This window comes from Molothrus ater, chromosome 1, assembly GCF_012460135.2.
Source record: "Molothrus ater isolate BHLD 08-10-18 breed brown headed cowbird chromosome 1, BPBGC_Mater_1.1, whole genome shotgun sequence".
Lineage (NCBI taxonomy): Eukaryota > Metazoa > Chordata > Aves > Passeriformes > Icteridae > Molothrus > Molothrus ater.
Genome location: NC_050478.2, coordinates 55,134,691 through 55,152,903, shown reverse-complemented (window position 1 = coordinate 55,152,903; position 18,213 = coordinate 55,134,691). Strand labels below are relative to the sequence as shown.

The 18,213-nt window shown below is 39.5% G+C and overlaps 1 protein-coding gene and 1 long non-coding RNA gene across 7 annotated transcripts in view; one reads left to right on the top strand and one right to left on the bottom strand.

Annotated features, from left to right (window-relative positions):
* Positions 1-2,676: 2,676 nt before the first annotated feature.
* LOC118695714 (uncharacterized) lies at positions 2,677-5,996 on the bottom strand. Its single transcript, XR_004981574.2, has 2 exons — positions 5,543-5,996; positions 2,677-5,464 (listed from the first exon to the last, which is right to left on the bottom strand). It is a non-coding gene; the product is annotated as an uncharacterized LOC118695714 (long non-coding RNA).
* A 94-nt stretch (positions 5,997-6,090) lies between these two features.
* LRRFIP2 (LRR binding FLII interacting protein 2) overlaps positions 6,091-18,213 on the top strand; it is a 55,571-nt gene continuing 43,448 nt past the window's right edge. For 3 of the 6 annotated variants that reach the window (XM_036397438.1, XM_036397408.1, XM_036397379.2), the window contains exons 1-2: positions 6,094-6,543; positions 14,716-14,820. In XM_036397438.1, the coding sequence (XP_036253331.1) occupies positions 14,731-14,820 (90 nt within the window). In that variant the 5' untranslated portion in view covers positions 6,094-6,543; positions 14,716-14,730. Of the gene's footprint in view, positions 6,544-14,715; positions 14,821-18,213 lie in introns of all 6 variants that reach the window. The other 3 variants (XM_036397370.2, XM_036397389.2, XM_036397429.2) reach the window with 3 other exon arrangements.

The following is an 18,213-nucleotide window of genomic DNA, read 5'->3' as shown; positions in this document are numbered from 1 at the left end:
CCTGCACATGGATGTGTGCTATTGGGTCTTGTCATGGTTTGATGCCGGTGCAATGCCAGCGCCCCCATGAAAATATATTCTCGTTGGTGTCTGCTGTGAGATCTGATCAGAAATAGAGCAAAGTATGCTCCAGTTTAGGAATAAAGGAAAAAAACTTTATTAACCTACAACTATATGTGAAAAGAAACACACAGAACTCAGAATGAAAACCTTCCAAAAACATTCCTCCTCCCCCCACCAAATTTCCAATACATCACAGCTGGACAAAACCTTGGATTCTCAATTCAGTTACCATCCCTCAGATCACCAACTCTCATTCTATCACCACCCTTTAGATAATCAATTCTCAGTTCACCAAGGAGAGAGGAGTCCCTCTTGTACCATAGGCTTCCCCTGGAAACACAGTTGAGACCTCTTGTGTTTCCATGTCACACATGGCATCTCCTGGAGATCATTTGCCATCGTGACATCTTTCTTCCATTCCCAGTGCTCTCACCACTGCGCATGGACCGGAGCTGCTTCTTGGGTTCCCCTTTTAAGGATGCTTTGCCCAGTTCCAAAAAAAGTACAGTCTCTCACCTTCGGGATACCTGTCCCTGCACATTCACCCCCTGGGGCCGAGGGGTCTCAAGGACAGAGATCTTCTTCTTCCCTGAAGATCGAGGGCACCACCACCCTCCTCACCGGTCATCTCTGTTCACGCACTCCTTCACATAACATCACTGCACTCTCTTGGCTCCGAACCATTGCCTCCCCCTAAATGCAGTCCCTGTGTCACAGGAAAAATGGTTCTGTCCATGGCTATACAAGAAAAGTCCAGCCAAAGGCCACTGCATCATCTCTCCCACCAAGATTTTTCTCAACTTCTCTCATGGCCCATTTCCTCTTATTCATCTCTATCTCTCTTCTCATTCAACTCCAAGAGGATCAGCATTTGTAAGATTTCCATCATCCAAGGAAAGGGTTAAAAATCTCAGGCTCTGCCTGTCCAGAACTCCCATGGCTGCCCTGCTGGGCACCTTCTCGTCGCCCCCCCCCCCCCCTCCAGCTGGCCGTGCTATCAAATTACAAGGTGGCACAAGCACAGACACCAGCTCTCTCTCTCCTGGAGGCGGGGTGGAGGGGGGGTGGCTGCCTGATGCCTCTCGGTGCTCCTCCACCCTTCCATCCTCAGGGGCCTTCACCTCCCTTCTCTGTCCAAGGCCCGGCCTATCTCACCCGGCCGCATGGCTTCCCCTGCCCCGCCCAGCCCGCAGCCGGGCAGGGGAGCTCTGACCTCTTTTACCACCCGAACCCCCAAGGTAAAGTTTTCCTGAGAGTGCTCTGCTTTTAACCCCCTGTGTTCTCAGAGGCATATCCATGTCCTCAGTGGCCACACCAGGTGCCAATATTCAAATCTGAGCATCTATTGGTTTGACCACAGCATCCCAAAAAACTCACTTCCTTTTTAAACCAGGACAGGTCTCAAAGAAGGGTCTATCTTTTTTCTGTTCAAGAGGTTTTGGTTCTCAAAGTCAAGAGGTATTCTTCCTGGATCTATTGCCTGGATTTATTACCTAGAAGGTAATAAAATTAATTAGATATTTGGTAAAAACTGTCCTAACTGCATCTTCATGTGAACCATTTAGTCTAACTTAGGTTGCTTACATACAATTTTTTTTCAAAGTATTATGGCAGCTAAAGAATAATTACATCGATGACTGATCATATTTTGCAGGAAGACATCCATGGCATGTTTAGCACACACCTATGGCATGTATTTTTTATCAAAGTTCCTATCAAGCCTTCTGGATTAGTACTTGCAAGTTTCTAAAATGTAGGAACCATAGCATCATTTCAAGGAATGTGGTGTGAAAAAATAAGTTGAGCCTATAGGGTGCCCTGTCTATAATTTCTAGCTTGTAAAATATGAACATACCCATTCTTATAGGGACGCAAATACAGCATATGGAACATCTATGCAAAGCGTGCACTATAAATCCAGGTAGAAATGACAAGTTATTAGAAGGCTGATCACTGAAGAGAACAGAGCAGAGGCAGACTGCTGCACATCACTACAACTCTTTGTCCTCATCTGGCAGAAATCTATTGAGCTGGAAGCTCATTTGAACCTTAATGGAAGTAGTAACTAAGAGCAGACATATTTGAATCGCTTTCTCCAGATCTTTCTATTCCATCTATTTTCTTTTAGAATATGGAGAACTTATGCTACAGACCGCAGAGGCACTAAGTAGTGACTAAAGGAACTTGCCTATCAATTGCTTCAAGGTAGGTGGTTTTCCCACTATCCTTCTTCCTTTCTTCTTTGGAAAATCTAAAACATTTTCATCAGAAACAGTAAAGTCATCTGTCACAATATCCAATGCATCCTATGAATGATGTAGAATAAATATTGCTCTCCATAATGTCTTTATTTTACCCTTTTAAAACTTTACTTTCCATAGGAAAATTTGGTTATTTAATCTTGGGTATTTAGACTCAGGGAAAATCCACTTTTCCAAAGGAAATTGTTAGGAATTGATTGTGAGGATTGCTTCTTCAGCAATATGTTTTGAAAGTTATTGCCAAAACATACCAGTGTAATTTGGAGAACAGGAAAAGTCTATTAAACAAACTAAACCAATTAAAAGAAATTGACATGATTTGTACAATCATGTACAGACACATCTATATATGTACATCAAGAAAGAGGAGTAGTTTATTCCCGTAACCAAACCATCTTGCACAATTTAAGTTGCTTAAAACCATAGAAATAATTACAAGTAATATTTTCAATTATAACATATAGAAGAAAGCGCTGCTACTTACTTAGACCAGGAAATCATATTAGAAACAATATTCAGGCCAAAATATTTTCAGAAGCAATATGGTTTCAAATAGACTTGGATACTTTGAACTCCTTAAACTGCCAAGAGCTACCTTTACATTGTGGAAGAGAAGTGAAAAAGTGGCAACGGAATAAACTGTTTCATTGGTTAGTTTCTTGGTGAGTTTGAGCTTTGATGTACTACAGCTTTGATCTAGTACAGCTGGGGAGGAAAAAGAAAAAGTAAAGTATGTTCAGTTGTGTCAAATGAATTGCTGAGTGATGGTACCTGAACTGAGGAGATGGAAACTACTGGAAAGGAAGGACACAAAATGGAAATGACAGAAACAATTTGATGAGGTTGTCAGAATTTCTTAAAATGCTCTTAAATAAATGAGTCTTCATCAGTAAACCAATCTACCAGTTAAATTAATACGTGAAGTTATTCTTTCCACAAAGGGAGGGTGGCAGGGATGAGAGAGAGGGAGAGAGAGAGAGAAGAATAGGCAGGACACAGAAGAGAAAATACAGATTGACATCAGGAATTAAGTTACACTATGATCCTATATTTATGCCAACACTACTACATTCCTAATCAAAAAGTGCAATAATCATGAAACAAAAGATTCAAATTAGAAATGCTAGAGTGTGGGACCAAAAAACAGATATTAAGAACTGCAGAAAGAGAAAACATTGCAGAGGTAAATATATTTTTTCTCTCGTAGAATTTGTTACAGTGACAAAATCTTTTAAAACTGTACACATATTATTGTAGGAAGTTGACATTGTTCAAAGTATTCAATTTAACTGATTTACAGATTCATCCTAGAAATAATTTCTTAGGTGACAATCACTCTGAAAAGGACTGAGTAAGAGTCCACCCATGGAATGCCTTAATTGAGCTAAACAGTTTTACAGAGAGATTTCCAGAGAAAAGGGAGACAGTGAATCAGCAAGTTCAATTACATATGGCAAGGGATCTATATTAACCTACTATATAAAACAACAACAGTAAAGAAAAAAAAATATTCAAAGGCAGATCCAGCGATACTTCATTCATTCATTTACTTATTTTTAGCTGAAACTCATTAATAGAGCAAGCTTTATACTAGCTTCAGTAATCATTTAATCATTAAAGGCATATTCATAAATAATTGATCATTTTGTAACTGCAGTCATTTCATAGTAGAAGTTCAGACATAACTTTCATTTTCTGGCTTCTAATTGAAGGTTTATAATGAAATGTATATACATATGTATAATGTATATAACATGTTTAGCAATTCATTAGAAATGCTGAACTCCAAATTGCTACTGAATTGCTACTGTGCCATCCTGTACCACTGCCTGTTTTAACTGCACTGTACACAGCTTTTCAGTCAAGTAAACAACTGCTCTTTCAAGTGACAAAAATGCATTCCCGCTCTCGAGGAGATATGCATTTTACACCATCATTGAAGAAAAATGTGCAGTCTATGATATCAAAAAGACTAGCAGTATGAAAAAATCAATACTTCATTGTAGAAAAATGTACAAATGATTGAAAAAAAAAATCCTCTTTAACAGAAATACATTAATAGAGATCCCATAATGACCTGGGACATGCCACATTTCAGAAAGCTCTCCACAAACCTTCTACTCAAGAATGAACAAAAGACTCTTCCCACCAACTAGGGCAAACCAAAATAGCGCAAAATGGTTTTAATGATGATTGTCTATAAAGAGAATCTCTCAGCAGGTGAGTCCTTCTGCAGGAATAAATGTCAAATAAAAATGAAGGTTTTAAGCCAGTACTTTTTCTGGTCTTTTCTATAGATGGTCCATGAGAAACTTTTTACTTCACCTCCCTCCAGTGAGATCATCCTCTATTACTACAGAAATTAATGTGATGTTAAAAATAAGGATGGTGAGGCTATACTGTAGGATCAGATGAGGAAAAAGATTGAGAGAGTGTAGGTTTTTCACACAGAAAATTATAAAATACTAATGAAACACAAGAAATATGTTATACATCTGCTTTAATAGATTTAAATCACTTGCATATCCCTTTTTCTTTACTTTGTGCACATCCACTCGAGCTTATTTTAGTAAGACATTTGAACTCTGGTGCATGTTTTTGAGTCTTACCACTATGCTTGTCATTTTAACAGTTGCTTTTTCATTTCCATGTGATTTCCAACATACAAAATGCCATCTCCTCTAATTATCTCTACACTCTTAAGAAACACCCTGCACTTAACTTCAGAGGTGTTGGAAAGCAAATTACAACCAGTGTGATCCCCAGTCTATCTCACAGCAGAATCTCATCAATTTTCATGACTGTCTGTGTATAAACCGCAATATGGTACAGTAATTTCTTTTTTACGAGTATTTTTTTCCTTAGGGATTATGCCGTATTTAAATTTTGATATTACAGAAGTCTGGTGGTGTTTAGGTCAGTCTAATCGAAGGTGCCAATGTCTGCAAACGATTTTTACTCATAAACCTTGATACCCATGCAGTAAATCTTCCGAAATGCTCTTGTGCCATGTGGAAGCGGTGGGAACTGGGCACACAAACGAGCACGGCGACTCCCAGCGGCCCGGCCGAGGCTGATGCAGCGCGCTGCTGTTCTTTAGCGGCAGCCACGGTCTCCCGGAGCTCTCGCATGCCCGTTCCCTGGGGAAGGCCGATCAATAAAAACAAGCCCTAGCTAAACCCGGGAACGAAGCACAAAGCAGGCGGTGCCAGACCTACCTCCACCCACCACAGCACTGAGTCAGCCGCCCGCCCGATGATAAGGGGGGGGCGAGGCAGAGAGCGTGCGCTGCGGTACGACACACTACAGAGAACGACGCTCCCTCCCTCCGCTGCCTGCTGAGGAAAGGAGAAGCGAGGCGAGAGGAGGGCGCTGCTCCTTCGGATCGCCTCCTCGCCTTCCCTGGGCTGAAAGGCCGCCACAGGGCACAGTGACCCACACCGGCCCAAAACCCCAGTAGCCCATCACCTGCCCGGGAGGCGGCCACGACCCTGGCAGCCGAGCCGGGCGGGGCGGGGCGGGGCGCGGCACCGCCCACCACCGTTCACGGCCGTTCACAGCCGTCCCCGCAGCCGCGCCCGCTCTGCGCACGCGGGCGTACCGCCCTCTCGCCCTCTCCTCCGTGGCGCCTGCGCGCTTGGCCCCCTGGCCTGTGTGGGGGCCGGGCAAAAGCGGTGGCTGTCGGTGCCAGCGTGGGTCGCGGTGTCTCCTGCCCTTCGGCTGTCGGGCGCTCGCTCTCTTTTCTTCTGCTCAGCGCCGGCCCCTTCCTTCCGCACGCGGTTTGAAATTTACCGCAGTCTCTCACTCGAGTTCTCGATGGGGCCGTAAGCGCCTGGCGCCGAAGGGGAGGAGGCAAGAGTGCGGGGCGGGGAAGAGGAAGGCGGCCTGGAGCGGAGCGGCTTGTCTGCCTGCAGCTCCGGTTCTCCCAACCCCTCACGGGGAACGGTTGGTAGAGGACGGTGGAGAGGGTTAAGTGAGGTAGCAGTTCCCTTGTCGCGGCCCGTGGGCGGTCCCTGTGCGGCGGGCACTGTGGTTGCCTTGGGGCGGCTTTTGCCACTGTTCCCCTATCTCTGGGCGTAGGGAGTGAGGGAAGGAAGGAGCCTGAAGTGATTCCGGGATCCACGGGCCCCTCACACCTCTGGAAACGGTGGAGGGAAGAGTGGAACAATTGCCCCCTCCCTCCTGAGGCGTCCCGGTTCTGCGGCAGGCTGGCCCGCAGGTAAGACTCCCTGGGGCCCAGGCAGGGTAAGGGCGAGGGCCGGGAGGAGGAAGGGTGTCATAGACACAAAACTCGGGCGACGACGCAGGGCGGGAACCCGGTTCTTCAGGTTTGGAGGAGCGGCCAAGGCGGAACTCGTTGGTCAGGTCGGCGAGCAGGAGAGGCTTGGGGCGGCGGTGTGCGGCACCTTCCGTGTGGCCGCGGTCGGCTTGGTGCGGGCGGACCAGGGGAAGCCGAGCCCGGCCTGGCCCGAGCCCTTCCGGCGGGCTGCTGCTGCTCGCCGGGCGCGATCCCTCCTCCTGGTCCTCAGGGAGCTGCCGTGCACCCCTTCGGGGCTGAGTGGAAACGGCGAAATGACGGAAAAAGGAAGATGTGCTGAAATCACAGCAGTGTGTATTTCGGTGCCTTTCTCCTACTTCCTCGGAGCACGTTACCACGGCTTCGCTATTCCCGGAACAGTAGGGCGTGCCCCCTCTGCAGCGAGCTGCGTTGGGAGTCGGTCACTCTTGCTGATGCTTAGTCGTTTGGTTTTCAAAAATTTATTTTGGAGTACGCTGTTTTATTTTTAGTATACCCTGTTGCTACAATTATAAAAATGTCGTTGAGGGTGATAAGAGAGATTAACATATTCATGAGTTTGGAAGGAGCCGAAAACAGCTCCAGACTGTGATCTGCTCAATGTGTTTTAAGTGATTTTCAGTTTGAATCCGAGCGTGACTCTTTTAAGGGCAGTGTTATGTATTTCACTGATAATAAAAATATTTTGTAGATGAAGTAGTACTGTGTTGACTTTATGTGATATACTCAGTGATTTTTCGCATTTTAGGGAGACCTGCAGGCATTTTTTACTTGAAATGAGGAAGGTCTAAGATCAATTTTCTCCCTTCAAAATTATTGGGGTAAAACATCTCTAGAGATGTGGGGCGGGAGGTTTGCTACCAAGTATAATACTAAATCAGTGTTTGAGCTCTTTAAATGTTCATTGTGTCTTGATTGCGAAATGATGTAATTAAATGTATTGCGGCCCAGAAACAGTTACCCTCTTCATATACATCTGCTTCCTTGGTTAATGTAATTGCTTAGTGATGATGTAAAAAAGATAAAAGGTGCTTTAGCAGTACAAAATTGTTTTACATACATGACATAATTTTCCTATTGTTTCCTGTTACTTGGGTTTGGAGGTATTTAGCTTACTGGGAAGTCAGTCTTACCTGAACTGAATTCTTGGCTGTAACTGGAAACTTGTGAATAGAAGACGGTTGTGTGAAATATGTCAAGTGTAGCTTGTTGACCTAAACACCAGTATTTCTTGTGAATTGACTACAGAGGAGCTTTTTTAAGTCTCATTCTCTCAGAAGATGGCACAGTATTATAATACATGTAAACTTTCAGAAAGTGCTTAGACTCTGTGTAGTGGGGATATGTAGAGCTTATTAAGGTCTAGATTTTCATATAGCACACAAGTTGGCATGTGCATATACCAAAAAAACCTAGATCAGTATCATACATAATTGAATAGCTCTGGTATATAATGTAAGCAGAGGATAAGAAATAACTAATAGATTTGATACTGTGTTGTTGTTTGTAAGATCCTAATGTGAAGATGTGTGGTGATAGTAATGAGTTAGTGCAGTCCAGTAGCATTACAAAAAAAATGCTATAACTACTTTCTGAGAAAGTAATTAAATTTTATTATCTTAATATCTGGAAACTAGGTAATGTGTAATTGTAGGTAAAGGACAGTTTGTGTTTATGCATTACATGCACCTGCTAAATAGTTTATGTAAGTAACACTGTCTGCTTGTGAAGGTGATATTAAAGTTCACATTTCCTTGAGCTAAGTTAACAGTGTTAGATCTGCTTTAAGGGAAGAGGTGAAGGGGTATTTATGAAAGAAGGGTCAGGTGGACATAAGTGTTTCTAAGCCTACAAACTTCACTACTATAGCAGAGAATTAGTCAGCAGGAATGATGTCAGCTGATAGTTTCCTTCAACTGCTGTTTCTTCTAAGGGGTACCCAGGACAATTTCTTTCCCTTGCTGCAGTAGCTTTTCTTCGTTGTACTGTAATTGTAGCACAAGTAGGAAAGAGTGTAGGAGTGTATTAAATTGATGGGGGAAAAATATTTTAAATAGTTGCAGCTTGTTACAGTGTGTGGGTTGTTACCATGGGGCACTCCATTTCATTAAAAAAAAAAGTGCAGCCTCAATATAGCAGCAGTGTTTGGTTTTTTAATGAGCAATGAATCATTCTTTTCCAAAATGACAGAAAGGGTACTCATTTTGAAAAAGCTGACAGTGTAAAAATGATGGTTGCTTCATTTTAGAGTAAACACTTCTGAAAGATCCTTGTGTTGTTTTTTTATATGCATTTTCATAATTTTTTATAGTGCTCATTTTAGTACTGTTATCCCCTTATGTTTTAAAGTTCCATTTAAATTCTTAGTTTATTCCTGGATCTCTAGCATTTATAGTAGCACTGATTCTAGAAAAGTCAGTCCCTGTTACATTGCTTTTCTGGAAGTTATATATGCTTTATACTGTGCCCCTAGAGATCCTCTGGTGAGTCACCATTATAAGAGCTTTCCAGATGCTGCCTGTAACTGATGATTTTGTGTATGTAATGTACTTTTTGCAGTAATGGTATCTACAGTTGCAGCTGTTGGCAACTGACTGGCAGAGAACTCATACATCATAAAACAAGTTGTCACTACTTGAAATTGCAAGGCACTGTTTTGGAATTTTGGTAATTTGCAAAGACTGGTGAAGGTCACCAAAGATAGCTAGGTAGGTCTGGAGGTGTCTCGTAGTTCTACAGGGCTGTAGGATGCCTTTACCTATTGCCACAGGTAAAGCATTGCAAGACAGTCAATGATAGGCACTGGGACACTTCATGGATTCATCAGGCACTTGCAGACTCTTGTAAGCTGCATAATGGCTTTTTAATTGTTTTAACTGGGGACTTTCTGTAGGTCTCTAACTTCATGACACCAACAAACTGAGGGATCTCAACTCCCTCTAAGGAATTACAATTCAATTGCTAAATTCCATGAACTCATAAGAAATTGTATTTCTCAGATTTTAAAACGGCAAGTGAACTGTAAATATACTGTATTAAGGGGGTGGATCGTGCAGTTGTCTAAAGAGTAGGTTTTTTTCCGGAAAAGGATGACATAAGCTTGTCCACTCAGAGCAGAACTTTGTGCTAACAGTTTTTGAAGTGGGCCGTGATTAGAGATGAACAGCTTCTTAAAACAGAAACACTATTCATCAGCTGGAATAACTTTTCTCCAATATAGTGGTAAGCAGTGTAATCTTTTGGCAGATTGTAATTATATGCTTTTCTCAGTCTTTGCATTTTCCCTTTAATGTTAGCCTCTTTCACTCATAGTAGCAGCTCTTTTTTGGTAATACTTCTTGTTTCAGTTAATATTCTGAACAAGGTTATTCGGAATGAAAATTCCAAATGAGTCCTTAAAAGGATTGTTTTAAAACTCAATCTATTTCTTTCTCAGTGCATTAAAACCTAATGTATTTGTCTCTCTTCCTACATGCCCCTTTGTTGGATCATGGTCACCCTGTGATCATGCAACCCTTTTTCTTGCATGGGTGGTTTTGGACCTATGAGCAAACATTAATTGCAAAGAGAGTACCCTTGTTTGGGGTCTTTCTTCTGAAGAAGACTCTTGTGTCTGTCTTGCATAATTTAAAATTTTTCTGTGCCTATTTGCTTTGTATCTTTTGAAGTTTGCTTGGACAAAGGTTGAAGATCAAGCAAACAAGATTGTGGTTTCCAATATGATTATGCTCCTTCTCAATTATGAATGCAAGTGTTGTAGTACTAATACTTTTGCATTCAGATTCTGTTTCTAAAAGACATTAGTTCAAGAGCAGTACCATTCTTCTCTGTTGTTGAATCAATTATACAGAGATGTTGTCTACACAGGTGAATTTTAGTGATCTTGTAGTCTTGTTTGAAAGAGAAAAGGGGAGTTTTGGTCTGTTATTTATAGCCTGTTCACACTAAGATATCTGGATCCTATGTATGTAATGCCAAGTATGCTGGCATACGACCCAGGCATTTAGAACAGGTGGTGCCATTGGAGATAGTGAGTGATAGGCCCTGAACTTGTAGTGTAGCTTATTTTTTTTTCCTCTAAGACAAATCAGACCTTTTTCTAGGAAGCAAAAAAGAAAGGAGAACCTTTAGTCGGAGGGTAAAATGAAGAAGACTAGACAGCAAGGACTTGTGGAAGAGATAAAATGTATATATGCCTGAAGTGAAGACAAATGAGAGGGCATTTGAAGTATTTCATCTCAGGTCTTCCGTTTTGTTTGGAGACTTCAGACACTTCCGTGTTTTGGAATGAAATGCAACAGGATGTCACTTCATCGGTTGTGTAATACAATGTGTTACCATGCCTATTAGAACTAGGCATGTAACAGACGTGCCTCAGGAATTTTTAACTGTAAATGCAGCAGATATTATAGTGTTCCTTCCTTTTGTATTTATCTTTCTAAACCATAAAAGACAATAGCAAACTGCTCTTTGTCTGATTTTGTTTTGGTGTTCTTTTAAATTATTTTTATGAAAATTCTAATGTGACAGCGTGTATTAAATTCTTTATCCCATGCTGCAGCAAAATTCTTTATCCCATGCAGGAAAAGAACTTTTTGTGTAATCAGAAAGTTATTGAAGTGAAACATCTCAAAAGTATTTCTGCATGTATGTAAAGTATTGATATCCTATATTTTCCTGAGAAGTAACAGAATGATATTTATAGTATTAGACTCATTAGCATATTAGCAATATATCTAGGTTTCTGTAGTACCGAACTTAATAACAAGAAATTAAATACTCTGACATACATCAGCCAAATTAAAAGTTAAATGGAATGGAAGAAATTGTGACAAGACCTTTGAAGAAATATTAAAACATCTAATTAAAGAAAACTTATATTGAGGTGTAGTTTCAAAATTGCGAACAATAATAAATGTAGAACCATATATTTTATTTTAGGAAGATTCTTTGGAGGTCATCCTTTGCCCAAAGTATTGTCAATTAGAAAAGGTTTTTCAGAGCCTTGTCTAGTTAAGTTTTTACCATCTTCAGGGATGGATATTCCACAGCCTCTCTAGGCTGGTGTTTAACTGTTCTATTCTTCAACTCTAGCGTCTCCTGTTTGCACATGATTTCTGCTGGAGATGTGGACACTCTAGGTTTGTGTGTATCTGTGCTGTTCTCTAATATGTCCCAATGCATATGCCAGTGAGACCATACCTAACAAGCTCACATTTGCACACTTAAGGTGTGTACTGACCCTCCCTGTACTGACCACCTGCTAGCTGGATTGCAGGATCTTGCATCCACTAGGAGGGATGCTGTATTGGTTTAGCTTGGGCAGATATCACGCAATCAGTGGGGTGACTTCTGGCAGCATCAGACTAGGGTTTGACTGATGCTGTTATCCCTCCAAAGTTACTGCTACTGCACTGATGATTTGGGTTTTATTTTCAAGAGGACTCCTTTACTTCAAACAAGTGCTTCTGTCTGATTTCCTAGTTTCTGTTTAATGTAACTGACAAGCCTCTTGCTCTCTTGTAACATGACCAGGTTTGGGCCTGTACCCTGTCAGACAGTTTTGCTTATTTGATTCACGCACACAGATTCCCATCTTCACCTTTGTTATTATCCAGACTGTTCTTTCAAGGGTGGGGCTTGGCAAGCACCCACCACTCTCACCTGTGTCACTAAACAGTGGCCCTAACGTTTTCTTAGTCATTCTTGTGTTCCCAATGTCCTTAGAATAGTCTTTCTCTTTGTCCTTATCAGCCTTTGCTAGTTTTGGCTTCACCTGAGCTTTGATTTTCTTAATTCCTTTTTGTAGGCAAAGACAACATCTCTGTATACCTTCTGAGTAATAATCTGTCGTGTCCCGTCTTGTGTTTGGGCTCAGTCAGGAGTTCTGTGCTTGTTCTAGGTGAGAAGCGTGGTAGATTGCTGGCAGAGATGCCACACTTGCTTTCCTCCACAGCAACTGAGATGTGGTTTTCCCCATTTAAAGCATCAGTATCTAATTTTTATGAAATTAGTACTCTGTAAATTAGTACTTCCTGTAAACTGAATGTAACTATACTAAAATTAGCTGTATTTTAGCTAGAAACCATTACATTCCCCAAATCAGTCTGCCAGCTGAGAGCATTTCACTGAGTTAACAAACCAAAGTTTGTTGTCTATTAGAAATGGTATGTTGTTTAGAGGATGTCAAGAAATGTAGTTCAAGTCTATGGTATGTGCAGTTACTCTGCAGTTCTTTCTAACATGGTAAATACTTTTTAAAGAAATATGGCCTTTAATGTGTCAATTAAAATAATTTTATTCTTAGTGACTTCTAGTAGATAGATTGGATTTCTGTTCTTACACGAACCTGTTTATTGTAATAAACATTCAATGATTTTTCTTGTGGCTAGTGTATAACATTGTTAAGGCCTTCTGTAGTATGGGTGGTATTATTTTGTGTCCATGTAACTTTTAGTTTGGGCCCTGTCTGCTTTTAATATGTGAAATCAGCCAATAAGAATTACTGAAAAAAGAGGCTGATTTTTTGAGACATTCAGAATGTGGGCAGCAACTTGTAGTTCTGAGCTTAAACCTTTGCCACTGAGATCTCCAAACTGTTTGTGCCTATATTTGTCTAAATTTACTTGAATACAAGACATAAGTTTACTTGCTTATTTTTAAGACTAAATATACAGACTCTTACCAAATGAAATAGCAGTGACAATATTGAGCAGATGAAGAACAGTAAAATACCTGTAAAATTTGAAGCAGAGTAAAAAAATCTTATTGCTTGCAAGGAAAAGAAAGCAGTAATAATATAAAGTTATTAAAAGAAGGGTGATGAAAAGGTGTAGAAGCTAAAATATAAGAGAAAAAAAAAGGCCTGTGATGCTACTTGGTGTCTTTCAGTGTCAGAAAATATCCCAATATATTTTGGCTTTGTGATTGCTGTGTAAAAGTAATAAAGTAAAAACTCTGCTTGTAAAAAAATAGCTATCACTTTGTTTTTTTTCCTCCTTTCTTTTTGACTAAACTATAATCAATTACTGAGTCTTTGCTAGTTAGATCCAGTAAGAAAGGCAGTTATTGTACCAGTTCAGTTTCAAAAGGATAGCCAATACTAGATACCTTTTAGATCTCTTCTTCCTGCAAATAGAAGTTGTTTATTATAACTAAGGTGTTTTCTCAAACCCTGTGTAGGATATTTGCCTTGTCAAATAGCTGGACTACCACCAAATCCAGCAAATTCTAGTCTTACATTTGAGAGGATCTGGATGTCTGGAAGTAGGATTTCTTTAGGATATTTGAAAAAACTTATATAGTTGAGTTTTTTGAGGTTTTTTTTTGGTGTAACATTTTTTGATCGTGTCTATTTGGGCTATGTTTTGTTTTGCTTTGTTGGTCATTTTTATATGCTTGCAATTCATAAGAGATTTCTGGAGGAAAAGTAAGAGTATATGATGGTAGTATATTTCTCTCTTTGTTTCCAGTTTGAGAATCTTGTTAAGTAAAAGAGAGGGGTTTTTTGCGTAAAGGTGTCTATTTCTGCTATAGTAAACTTTTGCTTTAGAAGACAGCAGCTCAGTTGCATGAGAACAGCTGTATTAAAATGTAAGTAAGTCACATCTACCTACTTGGATGCTTAGTAAAGTTTTTCTTCCGAGTCTTTTCTGTGTTGAGGAGACCTCTAATGATCATGCAAATTTAATTCTTGAACACTTTTTCTATAGTGGTTTTTTTTCCAACATCTGTTAATTAAATGGATATGTCATTTCAGGAGTTACATAAATTGACAGAGAACAGAGGCATTCTTTTTGAGACAGGAGCAGTTTACAGTTGTGCCTGACTTTGAAGCTGTAGGTAAACTCATGGGTTCTGTTCAGTAGACAAATTCTCTATGTGCACCTTGAAGGATGCAGCAGTGTTCTGTAATGCTGCCACAAGCTTATGTGTGGCCATTACATGCCAATTGCATATTGATGTCTTGAGTATTACGTAGCTAAAGATTGGAAAACTTAGGACATTTTGGCGTGTAGGTTGGTTGATTGTTTTTAATTTTAATTTGATATTAATTAAAACTGAGCTTTGTCCTATCTGTGCTTTCAAATACAGATTCAGAGAATAAAAATGGGAACTCCTGGATCAGGACGGAAGAGAACTCCAGTGAAGGACAGATTTTCTGCAGAAGATGAAGCTCTAAGCAACATTGCCAGAGAGGTTTGCTCATTGTAAAGTGTCTTGAATTCAGAAATAGGGATGAAAGTAACCTCATTATCTAGGAAAAGTTAATTTTTTTACAGATGTGCATAAAAAAGTGTAATTAGCCAAAAATATGACAATTAATATAAGCTAAGAGAATTATTGATCAAAAAAATCACATTAACTGAAATGTCAACATAGTGAGATATTAACTGTATGACCAGTGTAACCTTATGGATTTACACTTAAGCCTAGCAGCTATTTCTACAGATACTTACATGCTTAAAGATAAATGAAAAATATAGCTGCTATTTCAAGTGCAAAACTAAAAAACATTCACATTTATCCTGTTACAGTGTGTAGTATTCTTAAGATGGTAAGTATAGTGTATTAGTATTGAATGGGTAGTAGTCGCTATTAAAATATGTTTGTAATAGTATCTATTTCAAATGTGAGAAGTCTAGTTTTTTCTAAATAAGCCTAATATGTACACTGTACCAGGAATTCCACCACCCCAAAAAAGAGGGCTGGAGATAACCAGCAAAAAGTGCAATTAAGAAAAAGTTGATACAAAGGGGAATTTTGTCCCATAGGATTTTGGCAGTTGGAATTTGAAGTCTTAGAGATGTCTGTTTGGACCAGAGTTTTTCTAGGTGGAGATGCTGTGACTAGGGAAAAAAAGTCTTAATACTGTTTGTATACAAGTGAATTCAGGTTCTTTGGAGCTACATTATCTACAAAGCTGCTTGCCCTAGTTAACATAAAGGAGTGCAAAATGCAGATTCTAATTGGCTTTGTAGTGGAAATAGTTGTCTGTATATGTGTATGTAAGGCAATGTAGGGAGGTGATAGGTCTCTGAAGAGAAAGCTTATTTAGGTATTTTCAAGTGTATCTATCATAGACTGTAGGCAAAATATATGCCTTGTCATTAAAAAGAAAAAATTGGTTGGTAACTTTTCAGAAAGTTATGTTCTCAGTCACGTTCTAGTTCTAATGGAAGGTCTCATGCTATCAGCCAAGTCCTGTGTGGGACTCTGGATAATACATGGACTCACTCATCAAGTTCCATCACTCATTTTTTGGTGAAAACAGTGAGTAAAAAAGAAAGAATATGGCCCTAAATTTCTTTGAGTATATGCATGCTTCCATAACATCAACTTGTTGTTTAACCTAGAAAAGGATCTCAATAGTAACAAGTTATACATAATATCTTATTTAAAATTACTGTTGGGCTTAGTTCTCTTACATCCCATTATTTTAGAAGACGTTACTTACTAGAATTGAATTGAATCCTGTAGTACATGTGTCTTCTGTGGAAAAGCTTCCTAAGGGTGTTCTAGGGATTAAGAGATGGTAAACAGAATATGCAGAAAGAAAAGGCTGCACTCAGGATAATCTGTGTGGTGAAACTGCATACAAGTGCTCTGGGATTGAGAGCAGTCACAAAATAGCACTAGGAAGAATTGGAATTTGTAATACAAAGAACTATAGTAAAGTGACTCTAATGTAGTGTATGACATTTCAAGGTGTTTTTTCTCTAAAAGTTCAGATTTCAGAAAGTGATATTCTTATTCTTTGTTACCACTTTTAATATGACAAAATTGTGATTTCCTTGTTCGATGGCATGTGTCAAAAAAAAAAAAAGATATCTTCCTTTTAGTATCAGTAAACATTGCTTTTTAGGAAATTTGGTTTAAAGAATTCTTTGGCACTGATCCACTAAATTAATTTCTGTATAATCATTCTTCTGCACTGGTTCAATCTGATGTCATTTTATATGAAAATATATAATGGAAAATTGGGGCACTATTGTAAGCATCTGAGATACCTGGTCAGACTGCTTCCTCTTTGATATTTCTTTGATTTTTTTCCATCTTTCCTTCGCATCAGAAAACTTTTTTGTTCTGTTGGCTGTCCCCTCCGCTTTATTTCTTGTACTTAACTTCTGTTATATAGAGAGCTCTTCCACATATTTTCCTTGGTGTGGGACTGTGCATTGAGACAAGCATTTTTACAACGTCTGTGTTACGCACAAATATGCTAAAACATCAACACTAGAGTGAATGTCTGCCTTATTCCAAGAACTTTTGAGTTACTAAACCTCTTTCTTAGGGACCTACTTTTTATACTGTGGTGTATAATTTTTCCTGACATTGAATTTCCTTGCTCACTGGAACTGAGGAAGAGTAAAGGTGATCCAGGGACAGGGATCTATCTGTGCATCCTTTCCTGGAAGCAATGCACTTTCCCTATTTCACAGTGTCTGAAGTGAGATTACTCGCAGTTGATCAGTTTGGCAGTCTTATCCTGGTACAACAGTCTGTCAGGCTGTGATGGTTTTAGTTTGAACACCAATTTTGTGTGGTGGTTTTTGTTCGCCAATTTGAGATTTCTCAGCCAATGCACTAATTAATGTAGTGGGTTCAGTGCTGGCTAAACGCCAGTGCACTTACTAGAATATGCTTATTTCCTTGTGAGATAGGATTAAGAGGAAAGCAAAGCAGGCTCAAAACTTTAAAAGGGTATAAAGAAAACTTATATTAACAGAAACTAAACAAATAATAATAATACCTTCAGAACACTTCTTCCCCCCTCCCTAACACTTTCTTTCCTACTGATAATGTAAAGAGACAAAACTTAAAACACACATGCTTTTTTCAAAAGCTGCAGGAGCAGGTGTAGATATATTGTCCATGTGTTTCCTGCAAGGAGATAACAGAACTGTGGTTTTAAAAGCACCTAACTACATTAAAATGGAGTAGATGAGTGTATTCTAATTATAGCAAGGTTAATTAGAAGTCAGCTTATCACTTAAAAGAAATAAAAAAGCCTATCTCCTGAAAATATAGAGTTTTTTTATGTGACCTTTTGGTTCTTTCTCTAGCTTTTGTAATGGGTTCTGAAACTGTTAGCTTTCTAAGATTGACAAAGTCACCTGGTGTAGAAGATAGTTTCATCTATCTTGTGCAAAGTTTGAGCTTCCCAAAGTACAGGTAATGATTGTCTAGCGTAACTTCAGGCTCCTGGCAAAGTTATAGTCTCATTTGTTAAACAAAAAGACTTAACTGCTTGAAAATTCCCACGTTACTATATGAATGAAAATCGAGATGTATATTCTCAAGGTTTTGTGTTCACAGTCTACATTGAATACAGCTGATATGATCTCAAGATGTTTTCCCTGTGTGTTTGTTGTGGGGATTCTCCCCTTGTTAGATTCTTTTGCGGACGGAATATCATTGGCTGAGTTTTGCATCACTGCTTCACTTGTCTGTATTTTCAGACAAATTGTTCATTTTAAATATTTAGCAGTAACCTGTCATCACCATCTTTTAGGATTACATGAGACCTCTTTTTCCAAAACCAGTTTGATTATGTGAGAACAGAGGTTTCACAGTCACTTCTGTGTTCTT